The 20,316-nt window shown below is 37.2% G+C and overlaps 1 protein-coding gene across 3 annotated transcripts in view; it reads left to right on the top strand.

Annotated features, from left to right (window-relative positions):
* NRP1 (neuropilin 1) overlaps positions 1–20,316 on the top strand; it is a 153,013-nt gene that overhangs the window by 41,887 nt on the left and 90,810 nt on the right. For 2 of the 3 annotated variants that reach the window (XM_087823880.1, XM_087823875.1), the window contains exons 3-4: positions 12,998–13,179; positions 18,265–18,492. In XM_087823880.1, the coding sequence (XP_087680006.1) occupies positions 12,998–13,179; positions 18,265–18,492 (410 nt within the window). The remainder of the gene's footprint in view (positions 1–12,997; positions 13,180–18,264; positions 18,493–20,316) is intronic. The other variant, XM_087823886.1, reaches the window with a different exon arrangement.

Here is a 20,316-nt window from a genome sequence, read left to right as displayed (position 1 = left end):
AACTTTTATACCTTTCTCTAGCTTTTGTTCTGCTTATAGAAGAGTGCATTTGTAAATGCTCCCTTATGCTACATTTCATTTTAGCTAACGTGACCATTTTCCCTTTTCCTTCCTGTTAAACTTGCCATAAAGGTGTTCTGGGATTGGGAGTACTTTAGATGGTAGGATGGGGGTTACATGATTGCCTAGTTGAGTTAAATCCATGCTCCAACCACAGAGCCATTTTGGAAAGGTGACCCTTTATGTGGTCATATGGTTAAACTTAGCAAGATGGTGCTTCTGCTCTTAGGCTACTGGCAATGTTTATGGCCACTGCTCTCCTTTCTTCTACACACACAATTACTCTACTCTTTAAGGTCTGAATAAATCATGAGGCCACCTAGGCCATTCATCCCCTTCTTCTCTCCATGAGCTTGTTTCTAACACAGACATAGTTAAAGTCTTGCTCTATACCAAGAAATTACTCAGTCTGTAATGCAAGTCAGTGACAAGAAAAAATCATGTCAACCTAAGTTTAAGCCAATAACCAATGATTCTCTGACTATGTTGTTTTTTTTAACTGTTTTGCATGTTTTAAAATAGGAAAACCCCTAGTTGACATTTGCAGTTGTTTTATGTCCAGAGATATATTTCTCATTATACAAATTATTCCTTGTATTACAGATTGACTTTGGGTGCTGGGTTAGTAAAACTAGTAGTAACCCAGTTGTCTGCAGCTAATACATTTGCCTTTTGATATAATAACATTTTAAATAATGAAACAGAATACTCTAAGCATGAATGCATCAGACTCTAAAGATGACTTACAGCAAATAGTCTGCTGCTTTCTATAAATATTAGGGATTAAGGAAGAGGAAACCTCTCTGTGACATGATAGATTTTTCTCATGTGCATTTTATTCTGGTATCATAAATACACTAGGCCCATACCTAAAAGACTCATGTTTCTTGGCTGTGGTTAACTGAGTGGTTTGCACTTCAGTAAACTGCACAGAAGAGTGCAGTTATGACTTGGGTCAATACCCACTGCCCATCCTAAAATTCTGCTCAACCTGTCTTTCTCTTTGGTGTCACTAAAAGGAAGAGACATCTAATCTATATCACTAGACCCGTTTTTTTCAGCATTTATTGCTTTCCACTTTTCCAGAAAAAATGAAGTGGTCATTTCAGGGTAAGATACTTTTTCCCCACTCCAGAAAGAATAATCTCACCTACTTAATGCTGAAAAGGCTTTACTGTAATTACTACAAAAAAAAGAAACCTTAAAAAACAAATATTTGCCAACTTTAGTTCTTGCAGCTCTGATTAGCCCACAACCTAGATCCCCATTGAATAATTAGTAATTAATCAGGAGGATTTTTTTAAATCTTAAAATTAGCATATAGGTCCCATAGTCTGAAACAGAATTATTGCTTTATTTCCTTTTTCCAAAGATTAAAAAGGAAACGTGAGGGTTATGATTTCAAGATGCTGTAGCCAGAGTCCCTGCCTTTCCAGAGCTGGACTCTGCACCCTGGTGCTCCCACCCTGGAAGCACCCTGGGGCTTTCTGAGCAAATATGAAAGCACTGTATGCTCATAGCACTAACCCAACTGCAGACCATTAAATCAGCTAGTCTATCAATGGAAACACTTAACAGATTTAGTGGTTTAAAAAACCACACAGGCATAAATTGACTTCTTGAACTCCATTATTAACAATGACTTTAACTGAGTTTTGTTCGCAGTACTGAGGCAACACCTACTGTCATTGCAACTAGTATTTTTCAGAATATCAGATAGTGTTCATATTCTGAGTGTTATGTTCTGACTGATCAATACCCCTGGGAGATAACAATAGCTAAATGTCCTACACTACCTGAACTACAGTCTGCTTTGAACTGAGTTGTATACATTTTGACAAACCTGCTGCATTTAGTTTTCTATGTATTTGTCTCTTTTATTCTCCTGCATTCCAGCCTCTCTTGGAAACGGGCCTCGAGTCAACAAAAAGGTCATTACATAATTATTTCATCTAATGCTCCCTGTCATCCTGCAAGTTAATTATCTTGTACATTTTACAGATGAGAAACTGAGGCTCACAGAGGTTAGTTAGTGACCTGCCCAAGGCTCTGGTCAGTGGCAGAGTGTAAGGATTTAGATCACAGTTGTCCCATTTTGTCTGATTTGACTGGACAGGCAGATGTCGCCTCCTTGCTTCACTGTCCCTTTGACACTTTATGGGAGGCCAAAGATGGGGACACTTCTTGATAGATGAAAGGTGCAGGAGTGTGGCTCCTGAGGTTCAGAGCTGGGACCAGAACCCAGTTCTTGCTTCTCCAGCTCTCTCGCCACTGGACCATGTTAAAAGAGACTCAGTTCAGTTAAAAAGTATATATATTCCCTTTGGAAGGCTGAGAGGAGGGGAGCAGAGAGAAGAGAATATACTTTATAGGGGAAAAGACACCTTAAAATAAAGATGTAAGGATTTAAAGTAAATTAAAAGGAAGTAAATATGTCCAAAAAGCCCCCCTCTGTCACTTCTTGATGGCTTGACTTGCTATATAAACCCATCTTGAGACAATTCATAAAAGTAATTCTTTTTTTCCTGAGAACAGTGGAAAGTTGGCAAGAAGTAAAATTTTCTATGAAATAGGGAGGCAAACAAGTTGTAAACGATGTTAATATCTTCCAGATGGCACAGCTTTATTTGGGGACTGAAGTTATTGTAATTAAAGGCATGTGAATTTTTCTATAAATACTGAACTTTGCCAGTTTGACAATGGAAGGCTCCATCTCTTCTGAAACTTAGTTTTTTTAAGGGAGGCATTCTTTCTCCTCAATTTAAAATGAGCCTTTGGATTTCATAATCTGAGTTAAATCATAGAAATATTTTCTCATGTGAAGGGATTTTTTTATCTCCCATGCCAATAAATCTTAATTATGAAGTGAGATTCCTCAGAAGTGAAAAATTTAAGCTCCAAACATTTTCCAATAAAATTATACATTTGGACCATTATTTTACACCACGTTTTGAATTCTTTCGTATATTAATTTTGAATTAAGCTACAACAAGTTTTCTGTCTCTAGACACGTGTAGGACAATCTTGGCATTTCTGTTTTGCTTCAATCAGTAGAGTGTGGCTCACTCCAGAACCCTGCCTTCCCTTTCACTGCAAGCACTGCTTGGGCTCAAGGCTGCTAAACCAACAGCCAATATGGCATGAGAACATTTAAATCACTTCAACCATTGCTTCATGCTCCCCATCTTGTCTTTAGTCTTACACTGGACCCTGCTAGTCTTTGCTCTATCAGGTGATTTAAGGGGGTGGTCCAGCCTGCCTTCAGTTTCTGCTGAAGCTTCCAACTTCCATGTGTCCTACCAGAGCTTGGTCTGTGTGGTAAGCATAATCCTGAGAGGTGCCCCCAAGATCCTTAGCCCTTCGTGTATACACACCTTCTCTCAGTTATTCAATCAACCATTAACCTTGGTGCTGCCACAAAAGGATTTTGCAGATTTGATTACGTTGCCAAGCCAATTGACCACAAAAAAAGAGACATTACCCTGGGTGAGCCTGACCTAGTCAGGTGAACCTTAAATAGGATCAAGCTTTTCTTGAAGAGTTGTAAAGCATAAGAAGAATTCATTGTGAGGGAGTCCTGCTAATACCTTGATTTCAATCTTGGGATACCCTGAGCAGAAAACCCCAGCCATGCCATGCCAGACTTCTGGCCCATAGAACCGTGAGCTAATAAATGTGTGTTGTTTTGTTTTAAGTTCCTAGATTTGGAGTAATATGATACACAGCAATAAGAAAGTAATTGTCTACTACATGGCTGATGTTTATCATCTCAGTTTCTCCCCTTCTGAGTTGGTCTTGACCAGCCATGACCCATTGCAACTCTCATAATCCCCACACGACCAATTATTATCCCTTTGCTTTACTATAGTGAAAGTCATTTAATATCTCTTTTAATTTTACCCCAGTAAAACATCTTTTCTTAAATATTTTCTTTCTTCACTTTTCCAATACCTTCTTTCCTGGGACTGTTACCTCTTAAAAATATTATCATGTTATTATCTACCCTATTAGTCATCAGTTTCCTGCAATAAAATTGTTGATATTCATTATTATTGTAATTAAGCATTACAAAAGCTTAAAGAAGAATATTTTAACGTGTCACTTTTACTGTACTCTGATTATTTGAGACTGGGCTATCTGAAAATGGTACATATAGAAATTTTTACTAAACTTAATTAGAGGAGTCGCATCCTGGAAAGGTGTTAGGTGGACTATTTCCTGGAGGAGAATTACCTGGAAACTTGTGGACAAGCACAAGATTAATATTGTATGGATCTTTGATGAAGAAAATGACATGACAAAAGACAAAAGTGTTTGCAAAAATTGTTTGCAAATTTTTTTGTCCTAAGAAATCAACTGCAAAAAGGAAGTAAAGAAACCCATAAATACATGGAGGTTAAACAACATACTAATAAATAATGACTGGGTCAAAGCTGAAATAAAAGATGAGATCAAAATAAACATAGAGGCAAATGACAATGACAATACAACATATCAAAACTTCTGGGATGCAGCTAAGTCAGTAATAAGAGGAAAGTTTATATCATTTCAGGCCTATCTCAAGAAACAAGAGAAATTCCAAGTAAACAACGTAACATCACATCTTAAAGAACTAGAAAAAGAAGAACAAAAGCAACTCAAAGTCAGCAGAAGAAAGGAAATCATAAAAAAATAGAGCAGAATTGAATGAAATAGGGAACAAAAAGACTATACAAAAAATTAATAAAACAAAGAGCTGGTTCTTGGAAAAGATTAATAAAATTGACAAACCTCTGTCTAGACTCACTAAGGAAAACAGAGAAAAAACCCATATAAACAAAATCAGAAATGAGAGAGAAGTCACCACATATATAACAGATACACAAAGGATCATATTAGAATATTATGAAAGACTATATGCTACCAAATTCAATAACCTAAAAGAAATGGATAAATTTCCAGAAATATATAAGCTTCCTAGACTAAATCATGAAGAACTGGAAAATCTAAATAGACTGATCAGCAGTGAAGAAAATGAAGCAACCATCAAAAACCTCCCAAAAAACAAAAGTCCAGGAGCAGATGGCTTCACCAGCAAATTCTTACATTCAAAGAAAATTTAAACATTCAAAGAAGAGTTAAAGCCTATCCTCTCAAACTCTTCCAAAAAATTGAATAAGAGGCAATACTTTCTAACACATTTTTTGAGGCCAATATAACCTTGATACCAAAGCCTGGCAAGGATAACACAAAAGAAAACTACAGACCAATATCTCTAATGAATACAGATGAAAAAATCCTAAACAAAACACTAGCAAATTGAATATGGCAGTACATCAAAAAATAATACATCACGATAAAGTGGGGTTCATTCTTGGGGCACAAGTATGGTTCAACATATGTAAATCAATCAATGTAATACATCACATTAACAAAAGAAAGAATAAAAATCATATGATCTTATCAACAGATGCTGAAAAAGCATTTGATAAGATACAACACCCATTTATGATTAAAACACTCAATAAAATAATAGAAAGAAAGTATTTTAACATAATAAAGGCCATATATGATAAACCCTCAGCTATCATACTTAATGGTGAAAACCTGAAAGCTTTTTCTCTAAGATCAGGAACAAGACAAGGATGTGCACTCTCACCACTCTTATTCAACATAGTTCTGGAAGTCCTAGCCAGAGCAATAAGGCAAGAGAAAGAAATAAAAGGCATCCAAATAGGGAAGGAAGAAGTAAAACTGTCGCTTTTTGAAGACGACATGATTATGGATATTGAAAACCGTAAAGACTCCACCAAAAAACTATTATAAACACTAAACAAATACAGTAAAGCTGCAGGATACAAAGTCAATGTACAAAAATACATTGCCTTCCTATATACAAACAACAAAACTTTAGAAAAAGAAATGAAAGATAATTCCTTTGCAATTGCAACCAAAAGAGTAAACTACCTAAGAATAAATTTAATAAAGAATGTGAAAGGCCTATATACTGAAAACTACAACGCATTATTAAATGAGATTGAAAGAGATACAACAAAATGGAAAAATATCTCGTGTTCATGGATTGGAAGAATCAACGTAGTTAAAATGGCCATATTACCCAAAGCAATATACAGATTTAATGCAATCTCCACAATAATCCCAATGTCATATTTTAAAGAAATAGAATGAGCCTGGAAGGCGTGGCTCAGTGGTTGAGCATCGACCTATGATCGAGGAGATTGTGGTTCAATTCCTGGTCAGGACACATGCCCTGGTTGCGGGCTTGATTCCCATTAGGGGGCATGCAGGAGGCAGCCGATCAATGACTCTCTCATCATTGATGTTTCTCTCTCCCCCTCTCCCTTCCTCTCTCTGATATCAATAAAGACATATTAAAATTAATTAATTAATTAATTAATTAATTAATTAAATACTAAAATGAGAAATCATCAGATTTGTATGGAACCACAAAAGACCCTGCATAGCAAAAGCAATCCTGATAAAAAAACAAACAAAGCTGGAGGTATCATGCTACCTGACTTCAAATTATACTGCAGAGGTACAGTAATCAAAACAGCGTGGTGTCGGCACAGAAACAGACGCACAGATCAGTGGAATAGAATAGAGTGTCCAGATATAAAACCACATGTATATGGGTAGATAATTTTTGACAAAGGAGCCAGAAACACAGTGGAGTAAAGATAGCCTCTTCAATAAATGGTGCTGAGAAAACTGGAAAGCCACATGCAAAAGAATGAAACTGCATTACAGTTTGTCCCCATGTACAAAAATTAACTCAAAATGGATCAAAGACCTAAGTGTGATGCCCGAAACAATAAGTTACATAGAAGAAAACATAGATTCCAAACTTATGGATCTTGGTTGTAGCGAACATTTTATGAACTTGACCCCAAAAGCAAGGGAAGTAAAGGCAAAAATAAATAAATGGGACTATATTAAACTAAAAAGCTTCTGCACAGCAAAAGAAACTGACAATAAAATAAAGAGGCAGCCAACCAGATGGGAGATGATATTTGCAAAAAGTAGCTCCTATAAAGGTTTAATTTCCAAAATATATAAATAACTCAACACCAAACAAACAATCCAATCAAAAATTGGACAGAGAACCTGAACAGACATCTTGCCCAAAAAGACATGCAAACAGCCAATAGATATATGAAAAGCTGTCTGACCTCACTAACAGTTAGGGAAATGCAAATTAAAACTACAATGAAATACCACCTCACACCTGTTAGAGTGGCTATTATCAATAAGACAAGGAATAATAAGTGTTGGAGAGGTTTTGGAGAAAAGGGAGCCCTCATTCACTGCTTGTGGAAATGTAGACTGGTAAAACTACTATGGAAAGCAGCCTGATGATTCCTCAAAAATTAAGAATAAAGCTGCCATACTACCCAGCAATCCCTCTCCTGGGTATGTACCCGAAAAACTTGAAAACATCTATTCACAAAGATATATGCATTCCTATGTTCATTGCAGCATTATTCACAGTGGCCAAGACATGGAAACAACCAAAGTGTCCTGCGATAGAGGACTGGGTAAAGAAGATGTGCTATATGCATACAATGGAATACTAGTCAGCCATAAGGAACGATGAAATATTGCCACTTGCAACAACATGGATGGACCTTGAGAATATTATACTAAGTGAAATGTCAATCAGAAAAATCTAAGAACCATATAATTTCATTCGTATGTAAGATATAAAACTGAAACTCATGGACACAAACAGAGGTATGGTGGTTGCCAGAGGGAAGGGGGTGGGGAGTGAAGGGAGTTTTAATATATGGTGATGGGAGAAGATATGACTCTGGGTGGTGAGCACACAGAGCAATGTATAGATCTTATAACATAGAAAAATAAATAAATTAGGAGTTGTTAATAAACAGTTCTAAAATAATAAGGTCAGACCCATTCTTCACCCCCCAAAAAAATGTATGAAAGGAGTAACAAGAACAGATATTGGAATCAAATTAGCCTAAAGTAGGCAATGTTGAAAGGATACAAGTTATTTCCTGCATGCATGTCTCTCATCCAGTCCTTCCCCAGGTCTGTGCTTTTGGGCTGGAACCACCTGATAACTGCCTTACTGGATCCCTGTAAAGACTCTGTGAGATAAGACAGCTGAGAACACTTTGTAACATGAAAACTACTGAACAAATGGCAAGTATTATTGCCAGCATTTCAGGAAGTATGAGGTCAAATCTGATTTATTTTATCTTTCCAGTATTAAAAAACAAACAAACAAAAAACCACAGTCTCAGTGATTACAAAGGAGCACTTGCCCATTATAAAAATTTTGAAAAATACAGAAATGGCTGATGAACATAATTTCACTACCTAGATATTATTAATAGCTTATTAGCACTTACAGCTGAGCATTTTTTCTTTCAGGTCTTTCTCTACATATGAGTGAGTTGAGAGTATACTGCACATATTGTTTTATGTTCTGATTTTTCACTTATAATATCATAAGCATTTTTCCTAAGTTATAAAATATTTTTTGTTGAGCATGCTTTTTAATGGCTGAATAATACTCCATGATTTGAATGTACATAAATTATTTCTTATTTCCTTCCTGTTTGCCTTATTTCTATTTTCCCCTTTATTAAGTAAAGCTTCAAGCAATAGTTTTTGCATACATATTTGACATTATTCCAGATTATTTCCTTAGAATGGATTTCTAAAAAAAAATGCTTTTGCTAAACAAGAGGCTACAAACCTTGTAAGTGTTTTCATGTATATTGATTAAAACGTAGGCAAAACAGAACTGTTAGTGCTGAATCTCATATAAAATCACTCCAAAACACAGATATAGACTAATTAGCTCCTCCTAGCTCCATCGTTGTGGGGGGTGTTTCCCCCTTCCCCCCCAAGTCCTTTCTCTTAATGCTATGAGAGAAAATCTGTTCTCCTCTGGGGGTGATTCTTGGACAGCAGTGTAGTAATCTTTTACAGGTTGTTCAGTTGGGATAGCTATTAATGCCTTGTGCAGAATGAACCAAACATCCAAAGAAACACATTTTTGCAGGTGAAAATTATGTTCACCAACATTATTTCTCACTCTGGTTTATGATATCAGGGATCCAATTTCCCCGTTATCAATGTATGTATGTATGTGGGGGTAGCTTCTTTTGGAAGGAGATTAAAAGGACGCTACCACCTAAAATCCCCCTTCCTAATAATGGGAGGCAGTCCAGAAGCTGGGAGGGGCCTGGTCCAGAGGCTCCCTGCACAGCCAACACCCTGCAGAGGTCCAGCTTCCTTCCGGCTGACAGGTACCACGGCGGAGAGTTCTGGGGTCACTGGCACTCAGGAGAGAAACTCCAACTTCTTTAAAGTGTGCTGTTTGTATATTCAACACTGCATACCTATTGAGCCTCAGAAACCGCTTTTTGGTGACTGAATACATTTCTCATTTTCCATTACTTTTCCCTACGTGGCCATTTTTCTAAAACCACATTCAAATTTTCCAAAAGAAAACAATCTCTGGGTAATCCTGTCAGGAATTCTTAAAAGGAAATCTTTATTCTTTTTCATTCTTATGGGAAACCTAACTCATGGTTACTCCTAGGATGCAAAATGTTTTCATCACCCTCAGCTAAGGTGAGGGTGGGGGATATGTAAGCAAAAAGGCCCTCAGCTTCAGGAGTTTCCGCTCTGAAGCCAGGGGTACTCCAGAGAAGAGAGACAGCGTTTCAAACCCCAAGACAGAAACCATGAGAAAGTTGCTTTTAATTCATTGTAAAAGGGTTAGGTAGAGAGATCTTTTAATTACTTTCCTGTAAATTTAGGCTGCTTTACCATTATTAGTGCAGAAAGGGAAAGTTCTAAGGTAGAAGATTTAAGAAAAGGGAAGATGGCTGAAGACAGAGGGCTTGGTTGTGCTCTGAATCTTTGAAATATCCACCCGCTGTTTCCATTCCGGCGATGTGGCAACGTGAAGGATGAGGTTTGAAGGAAGGTTTTCTAGCTGGGAGAGGGAGCAGCGCAACGTGGCCCCTGCACAGAAGCATAGTGCTCTTGGGACCTAGACAGGTTTCCTTGCCCCCTAGCGCATTCTTCTTTAGAAGCTGAGCTCCAAAGGAACAGATGAGGCAACTTTCCAATCCCTCCTCTAGCTCTTAGGAATTACGTGCCTGAGGTGCAATTTCCATTTCTCCCTCCAGCAGCTGGAGTGTGTCAGTTCTGAATGAACTGAGGGCAGAAAAAGTGCCTCCATTTTCACCTTTGCAGGTCTCTGCTGTGGCCACTGGGGAGCTTTACATTCCAAGAAATGCGGTGTTTGCCACACTGGCAGCAGTAACAGAGCAGTGTGCAGCTGCAGAGCAGGAGCCCGCATGGGGGGGGGGGGGGGTGCAGGAGCGACATTTGCAAGCTCAGGATCCTGAGCTTCAAGATAAAAGCAGGCCGGGTGCTTGCTGGGGTGACACATTTAGTCTCTCAGAGGGATCCTGGCACACTAGATGCATTCCTGGCACCACGTTTGTCAGCAAGAAACTTACGGAGTAGAACTGGTATCAACTCCAGAGGAAGATGCAAGCTGCTTTCTTAACTTCTTTGGCAACACTACCCTTTACAACTTGTGCAAATACACCCTCCTGAATATTTATGTGAACTGTGATACTCTTAGGAGCCCTGTTGGATGGTACTTTGAAGGGAAGTGCTAAAATGAGAGCAGGATTCCAGTTTATAAATGTAACTATTGTATCCCTGACTAATTAAATTTCCTAAAATTGTCATTTAATAATGACTTTCTCTTGCTGGGAAGAGATTGTAGTCCCTCTCTCCCTTTTAAAAATAGCTTTTACTGTTGCCAAGAGGAGAGCCTCCTATTTCCTGTTAGAAGATATATGAATTAAAGCAGTAGCTTCTTTCCCTGTTCAAGTCACTAGCACTATGTTAGCCAAGTTCTCTCACACCTGGGAGAAAGTTGTCCTCACAGAAATGCCCTTAGTTCTGCGAAAGCCTGACCCACCTCTCTTATTTGTGCCTAGAGGCAAAATGCACTAGGATTTAGCTACTTAGTATTCAGACCATGTCAGGATTCAAATAAAAAGCCTAAATTGCGGGGCTGGATGCACAGTCGCCAGGACAAATACATCAGCAGTTCAAATCACAGTTAAATTATGCACAAGGGTGGGCAAAACATGCAGACCTGCCTAGTCAATGAAGCAGCAGAGATAAAAGGGATTACTACATAGGTGCCACCGCGAGGCTTTAATGAATGCAGAGTTGCCACTCTTTCCAGCTGCGCCACCGCCTTGCCTGTAGAAGCTGCAGAAGGCAGTAGGATTTTGAACGCACTGCTTTCTTCGCCCTTCTCCTTGCCCTCTACTTTCACGTCTCCTCTTCCACCTTCTTTTCACAGGCACAGTGTCTCCCAAAGTACTGAGAAAACAACAATTCCTCTGGGTATTTTCATAGTTTTGCAAAGGGACAGTGATGCTAGCAGTCCAGTAAGCGCTACTGGAAACATGGGGTGCAGCAGAGGAAATGCAGTTAATACAATGATTCACATATGTTAATGCTTTGTTCCATCAATGTCCTCTTTATTTTCTCCTTGGTATACACAAAGCTCGCAGACTACTATAACTGATGAGGTAATGTCATTTTTCATTGAGAGAGCCTTAAACTGTCCACTTTAACTAGTGATATCATCTTTGCAGTTGTCTCCTGAGACTTTATGTAAACATAAGTAACATGTCCTGGACAGTTTGAAGCGAGATTGTTGAAGATGGCATTGGTCATCATGGAGATTTCCCCCACTTTGATCTCTTCTAAATTGCCAAATACAGTTTATGTTACTGCCATATTTTAGCCATTCCTGAAATTAATACATCCCAAGACCTTTGAATTAAGTTAAACACAGAAATAAATAAAGGTTTGAAATGAAAGGATTGTAATGTTTTCGTGTCAGTTCTTGAAGAAAAATGGAAGACAAATCAGATTATCTGATTCCTAGGTGACTTGGCATATAAGAAGAGAGGACAGAGCAAGACATTCAGAAGCATAGAATTCCAAACAAACGAAAGTCTCCCGTTTTCTTGGGGGACTCTTGTTTATTGGAGATGGTGTTTTACTGTTTAGAGATAAAGAAGGTCTAAGCATATCTGTTATCTCAGTGCAGTCTTTAGAGTAATATCTTATTGCCACTTCATGTATTGTTTGTCTCCTTAGTGTATTATTAAACCTGATTTTTTTTAAATCACATTGCTTTGGTGTTTTCAAATGTGTTATGTTTCCTTTTCAAACAACAATATTCCTTTAAATATTCAGGCTGGTGGGTACAAAGTTACTTGCTATTTTTAAGTAAACTTTTTTCTTTGGAGAAATTACATTCTGCAATTCAAGTGTAATTTTTGAAGAAGTTGATTTGTGTTTGAACCAGGGGTTTTTTCCTAAGAAGTCTGGCATTTGCTGGAATTGGGTTAAATAGTAAAGAATCTGTTTATTATTCTATGACCATATGTTTAGAGGGTCGCTCACAGAAATCAAAGTATTGTTCATGGAAAGCTCCAGCCAAGGAGACATTTTGAATTCATAAAAGAACTTCACAGTTTGAAAAGAATGCATAGCATTATGTACTGACACCCCACCACCATAGACAAAGGAACACAATTTAATAATAGAGAATACTGCTCATGAGATTTCTCTTTCTTGTTAATTAGTTACTTTAACTACATTGTCTGCAAGTATAATGGACACCATTATTCTTAATAGTTCTCTGTTGCCAGATGATGTATACAGACATCATGTAGTCCATTTTAATTATTTCATTTTGCTAAGATTTCTCCCCCTCCCTATAACACATGGTGAATGCAGAAAGCACTCTTTTTCCTGACAGACTATGTTGGACAGTGCTGATTTCTAAATTTTTGAAATTCAGATGGCATTTCTTGCTAACCTAATGGTTCCTTCCATGTTTCTGTGGCAGGTATGACTATGTGGAAGTTATTGATGGAGAAAATGAAAATGGACGTTTATGGGGAAAGTTCTGTGGGAAAATTGCCCCTTCTCCTATAGTGTCCTCAGGGCCATTTCTTTTCATCAAATTTGTCTCTGACTATGAAACACATGGTGCAGGATTTTCCATACGTTATGAAATTTTCAAGAGAGGTGAGTAACTTAGAATGGAACAAATGTGACTAAATGTTTATTAAGATTGTTTGATTCATGAAAGACAAAGTGAAAAGAAAGACAAGGAGTAAATGCTTTTATCCTTTTGAAAAAAATCATATATTCTCATTACAGAAATGTTAGAAATACTTTAAACAAAGGAAAAATATCCAATGTATGGATGAATTATGTTTAAAATTTTAAAAATATTTCAGAAATAAAAATTGCATGATTCTAATGTGTTAACCAATGTTTATAAGGTATATACTCTATTAAACTCTTTTTAAGAGCATTTATTCTTATTTTTCTTCTTCAAAAACAAGTTTTATCTACTGTTGAAGTTTGATTTTTTTTCCATTAAAATGTAATCCCTGTTGCCTTAAAGTCATGTATATCCTGTTCCCTTTATTTTATTCTAAAATTTAAATCTGGTAGTTCCCAGGAAAAGCAAAGCAATCCACTAGCCTTAGAGTACCTAAAGCCACTGGAGGATTTCTATTAATGGGAGAATTGTTGGGGAAACAACCTCTTGGAAGAAACAAAGCAGTACCACTTTCAGTGGTATTCTCCTTAGGAATTAAATATCAGTCACCCCTCCAATATAATTACTTACTAATCTTCTATTACAATGGTATATATTGAGATGAGATAGAATATGATAAATCAGAGTCTCCCAGCCTTGAGGAATTAAGGACGTGTATCAGTCAATTGATAAACAATATATCTTTATCTATATATCACTGTTTTTTCCAATAACCTGTAGATTCCTTTAATGTGTTAAATTCAGCCTTCACTTATACTTATTTTATTTAATTATTCCCTTGACATTAATGTGTGGAGGATCCATCCAGGGACAGAGGCTCAAGATTTGAATGTATTGTCCTAGAATATAAGAAAAAGAGCTTTTTAAAATAGAACAAATCTAGCCATACAAATGGCAAATGCCTAAGGTCTTCTGTGTTAACAGCAACTGAGAATAATGAAAAGGAGTCATTAGGAGTTTCTGAGAACATTGGTACAACTTCTTAAAATTTTGAAGAAATCTGCACTGCCCCATAGAAATGTGGAAAGATGAAGAGAACTTACATCAGGCATCTATCTAAGTACATACTTGGAACATTTTTAGTATGAATATGGCATCAGTATGTATAAATGGTTACATATGTGCGTATTTCCTTGTGTTGAAAGCCATTTGATATGTTATGTAAATCATTTTGTACACATATGTATATGTACACACACACAAGCATATCTACATTTGCTCTACCTGCACATGGACACTATCAAAGAAAAACAGTGCCAATAAAAAGCCTGAGAACAGCCTTTCATTTCAGTGTTTCTCAAATATCTGAAAATGGTTGAAAGAGAAGAGAGAGAGAGAGCTCTATCACTAAATCATTAAGAATTTTTCATCTTCTCCCAAAAGAACTCTATTCCCTCCACTCTGTTAGTCTCAGATGTACCATAATTTCCCTGTCCTGCTCTTCAATACCATTTTTAAAACTTGAAGCCTTATTTTATTCTTTCTTCGTGCTTCCTTACTTCCCATATGGCTTCTTATTCCTTTGAATTTTTATCCAAAGATATCAAGAGTCACGCTACCTTTCTGTGTCCACTGCCATTAACCAAACAGGCCCAATCTGTGGTTCTCCCCACACTCTCATACTCTACATACAGCTTCTCAAACAGTTCTCAAGCTGTAGTCCTCAAAATGCCTATGACAGGTCTCCATTGTTGATGGTTAAGCCTCAGTGTCCTGTTGGGTCAAGCTCAAGGCTTGACATCACCTCTCCCGGACCTTCTCTAGATCCTACTCTCACAGATCACTAGCTGGCTTTCTGCTTCAGGATAGTGCATAGGGTAAAGCCCATCAGACCTGAATGTGAACTTTAATTCTGCCACTGACTATCTGTGAATGTTCAGATACTCCCATTCCTCATTTGAAAAATGGATGATAGTATCTAGCACAGGATTGTTGTAAAGATCAGTTGAAATGAAAACATGGAAAATATGCAGCCACTGCCTCTCACTGAAGATGTGTTCAATAAGCACTCACTGTTGCAATGATTGTGGATAAACCTGGTGCCTTCAGGTTTCACAGTCCTTGCTCTCTTTGGTTTATGTCCCTTAACCTATATAGACAACTAGCTCTAAATGAATTTTTCTCAAGAAGAAAAATTAATTAATCTACTTTTCTTCTTATACATATACCCAACTTACTCCCTACATACAAATACACACACACATATATACATACTATAGTCATATACACACAAGTATGTTTCACTTACCAATGTTTCTTCTTAATATTTTCAAATTTCTTCATGCATGTATGTTTCATTTCCCAAATAGATTGGTATCACCTGAAAAATGCAAAGAAGACATCTTTTTCCCCCTCACTGCACATATAATAATCTTTATAGATACTCCATAAAAAGCCATTAACTGACATAATACATTGATGAATACGCATACAGGTTCATGGACACTCTCTCCTCAGAAGTCATTTAGTGGTATTATAGAATTCATGAGTCTCTGCTCTGTTGAAAACATAACACATCTTCTAGGATGCATCAATTTCAGGTTTCCTTAAAACACGTCATACTAATCATAGATGAACCAATAAATTAATCTTTCACCTGTGGCCTTCAGGCTTTCTGGCAATTGATTACAGTTTTAAAGAAAATTTAGGCCATTTCTGAGTCTCTAGAGCTGCATTTCGACAGGAACACCTTTGCCTGAGGGGCAGCAAGGCTAGTCCCCATCTCTTCCTATGCCTCCTAGAGCCATCCTAGAACCAGATACCCCACATTTCCCTTCTACATCTCTTCCCAGTTGCTGAAACCTTCAGCCACCAACTCTAAAATTATTCCCATTCACCTAAACAAATTTCTTTAGGAAGCCCAAGCCTCCCCACGTATCACTCTTCCCGTCCTTCCCTTGGCCTGAGACATCCAGACCCAGTGTGGGGGAAAAGCTATAGTCATTTTCTGTGAATCTCAGTGCAGGGGAGGGGCACATATACTGAGAGCAGGATGTGTCACTTTGTATGTCATTTTATTAAAAGTCAAATGACATATATTTAATAATGATTCCAAAGAGAGTATCTTAGCTATTATTATTATCCATTTTTATTGTAATTAACAATGAAATTTGTCACTATTATAACTACACAAAGTACTCTCAGTCTTACAGATAACATTGGAAGCATGGTGTTCACTGGCTCCAGTGCTGGGTGTGCACCTCACATCAGCAGCTCATTTGCTCCTAGGTGCTTGGCACAGGGCTGCTTGCTCTCCCTCCTGTTCCTTGCTTGTATACTTACTGCAGAATTCCTTAACCCACTCCTGCCACGTCCTTTCTGGGACGTGCTTACTCAACTGTGGCAAATTTATGCAACTGTGAATAAGGAAAATATTAAAACAAATATGTTTGATGTATGATGGAAGAAGTAGGAAATTATGGAATATTTTAAGTTTAAAGTGATTTTTTTTCAAATCCCAAAGTCCACCTCCCATTTGCTGAGGACCAGAAAGGTTAGGAGGCCACCTGAGGCTACACAGCAAGTTAGTGGTGAAGGCAGGACTAGGACTCAGACCTTCTGGTGCTCAACCCAGTTATTCTCCATCACCGCATGGGATTTTCCCAGCTTTTCTCATATACCTTAAAAAACCTGAGCTCGTTTCCAAAGGTATCTGACAGGACAAGGACACAGCAAAGGCATTGAAATATATTTGATTTTGAAAATAAGCCCCTTAATTCCTGTCTTTTTTTTTTTTCTCTCTCTCTCACTAATCTTGATCTTACCTGGGCAGTTTGATTTAAGAAGGAGAAAGTATTAGTACCTGCATTAAACCCAGCTGTTTGCTTTGCCTTACAGGGCTCTAGCCAAAGCATTGTTTGCCCCAGGGAGGAGGTTAGAGGTCTCCAGGGTCACTGTTCCTACATCTTAGAAATAAAATTCTAAAGGATTCCCAGTGTCATATATATATGTATGATATTGGATACATGTACGAATATATATACAGAGTGTTCTCCCAAAATGTATATACACTTTAATAACTGATAGCTCAATTTTGAAAATGAAATGTATTTAATAAACACTGCCTTTATAATTATTCAAAGTGTGTGTATACCATTTTTTGGGATACTCTCTCCAGTGCTGGATACCATGAATTGAAATTGTGCCATTTGTATAGTCATAAGGTCAACTTAATATATGTCCAAGTATGCTTGACCAATTTAAATTACAAATCACCATAATCTGTAAAGTCTTGATAACACTAAATAATCATTAAAATTACACATTAAAAATATATACATTACACTTTTACACACACACACATATGCATGCACACACATATATATATATTGACAAATAATTTTAGAATGGCAGACAGTACTGTGTCTGATAATTTGGGGAAGGTCAGGATGTCAATATTGATATCAAGTGACTTCTAGCAGCACGACCTGTAATCACAGTTATTGTGCCCTCACAAGCAGCAGCACTTTACTGGCACACCTGTGTCAACACCACTCAGAATGAGTCACTCACCCTGGGTACATGTACGAATTACCTTTCACATTTAGTTTGTCAAAAAGGCAGAGGTCACATCTGGCAAAGTTACTGAGTCACTGGTGTAGGAATCTGAAACCCAAACTCTCTCCATTGAATTATCCTCCTTGCCTTTGTAAATGTTCCATTTCACCAGTAAAGGGCTGTCAGTCTCAAGATTTAAGGATTTCAGCTTGAAGGGGCTATAATTATTTCTCTAGGGCTCTGTCGAGAGATTTCTGTAGCTTACTCATTCATTGTTCCCACATGATTTTATATTTGTCTTTTTTTTCCTCTACAACAGCAGAAGTTTTTAAATTGCTCCACAGAAATGGAAAACTAAGGTGAACACAATAAATCTGAACTTGACTTTACAGACCTAGCACCACTATGAAAAGGTTGAGTGACTAGGACAGTGATTGCCATGATGGGCTTTTATTAGAAAGATATGTGGTCTTTTCCCAGGTTATTTCTTGGTGAAGTCATTTAAGGGAATTTTCACTTTGCTCCTTTTTCTCTTTTGCTCATAGGTCCTGAGTGTTCCCAGAACTACACAAGCCCTAGTGGAGTGATAAAGTCCCCTGGATTCCCTGAAAAATATCCCAACAGCCTTGAATGCACTTATATTATCTTTGCACCAAAAATGTCAGAGATTATCCTGGAATTTGAAAGCTTTGACCTCGAGTCTGACTCAAATTCTCCTGGGGGCATGTTCTGTCGCTATGACCGGCTAGAAATATGGGATGGATTCCCCGATGGTAAGAAGGGCAGGAAGAGTCCCCAACAGGGAAGGATCTGGGGGAGGGTCACTGGGATCCTTTCACACGTGTCATGATACATGCATCGTTTTTTTAAAAATAGCTCAGAAGGAGGAAGGAAAACAGTAATTCTATGCAGAGCAGTGATAGCAATAAAATATTTGAACTCAAACCGCCTTAGTAAGTACCCAATCCAACTCCTTCATTTTATAGATAAGGAAATTGAAACCATGAACAGTTATGCAAGACCTCATACCTTTTTTGTGATAGAATTGGATCCAACACATAGTTTTTCTGACTAAAGTATTTTGTTCATTTCATTGACCTGCCTACTGGTCATTAATTCATAGACTGTCAGAGGAGAAGATCTTAAGAGATCAATTAAATCAAACCACTCATTTTAAAAACACAGAGCCTAAGAGAGGTTAAGTACCTGGTAAAACTGTAAGGGTGAAATAAGCATCCATTATGCTACCGAAAAATTTAGAAGAGGAATGAGAATGGGCATTTCTAATTTAGGCAGATTCCTTACTCTCTAGAGAGTTTTTATCTTTGGCAACTTGAATCACCTCAATACATTCTTTGTATTCATTGTTCCTATCGCTTAAATTCATTATACACTTTAAAAATACTGATTGAGCACCTGCCCTGTCCCAGGCACTATTCTAGCCACTTGGTAAATAAAACAATCAAAGATGGCTGTCATTGTGGAGCTTAGGTTCTGTGGGGGAATGAGACTATAAACAAGGCATATTACAAATAAATGAATTATGTGCATGGAATGTTAGAAGGTGAGAAGTTCTATAAACCAGAAAAAAGCAAAAGAAAGAAAAAGTAGAGCAGTGTAAAAGCATGAAAAGTGCTAGCGTTAGGGGAGAGCAACGTGTGGGACAATTTTTAAACAGGATGGTGGAGCTAGGCCTTATACAGAAAGTGATATTTGAGCTAAAATTTGAATGAGGTGGGGGAGGTAACCGTGTGGACAGCTAAAGGAAAGTTTTCCATTTCAATCCTTGTGAATTAGAAAATGAATGTCAAAAATACACACCCAAATTCTGAACGGTGAGAGATAATATCAAATAATTTGCTACAGCTGCATTGCATTGCTTGTCTTGTGTTTAATCAGGTTTAATATTAAGGTTATTCTAGAGAACACACTACACGAATCAGAAAGGGCAGCTTGGAAGTTCTTATAAATCATGCAGTTAGACATGTATAACCATCTATAAAATATTATTATAAGGTATTATTATCAATTTAGAGGAAATTATTTAAATAAATGTAGATGGAGAGCAAGCATAATGTAAGAGATTGCCTTTGTCTTTGAAATGATGTTACAATTATCAGTGTAATTTAATTAAATACATTCCTAAATGGTAAAGGAGAAAAACTGGGTTTAAAGAAAGCTTATAATGTCATTGGAATACTTGGGTAAGTTAACATTAGTTTAGTGGCTTCTTTACTCTTTTACTATATAAATAGGGTTCTAATGATCTCATCGAAACATCTATATTAAGTAATGAGATTTGCCCAAACAGAGTTCTGATTGATTTTTAAGTATTCAATCCGATAATTAGGAAAACAATATTATAATAGTATTGTAATAATAGTTGGAACATTTAATAACAGGTTTATTTGTTCACAACCCACATTTGCAGCCTTCATTTCTAGAACTTACATTTAAATTAACATCTGAAAAAGAGGTCCAATCAACCAATAGTTTCAGAAGGAAGCACATTGTTATTAGTGTCAAGGGTTTTTCAAAGTAGTAATTTCCTGGCTTTGGAAAATCACTGAATTGAAGCAAGGAACAATTAACAATGA

The sequence above is a fragment of the Miniopterus natalensis genome, chromosome 1 (assembly GCF_054644295.1).
Source record: "Miniopterus natalensis isolate mMinNat1 chromosome 1, mMinNat1.hap1, whole genome shotgun sequence".
Classification (NCBI taxonomy): Eukaryota; Metazoa; Chordata; class Mammalia; order Chiroptera; family Miniopteridae; genus Miniopterus; species Miniopterus natalensis.
This window is presented reverse-complemented; position numbering and strand designations above follow the sequence as displayed.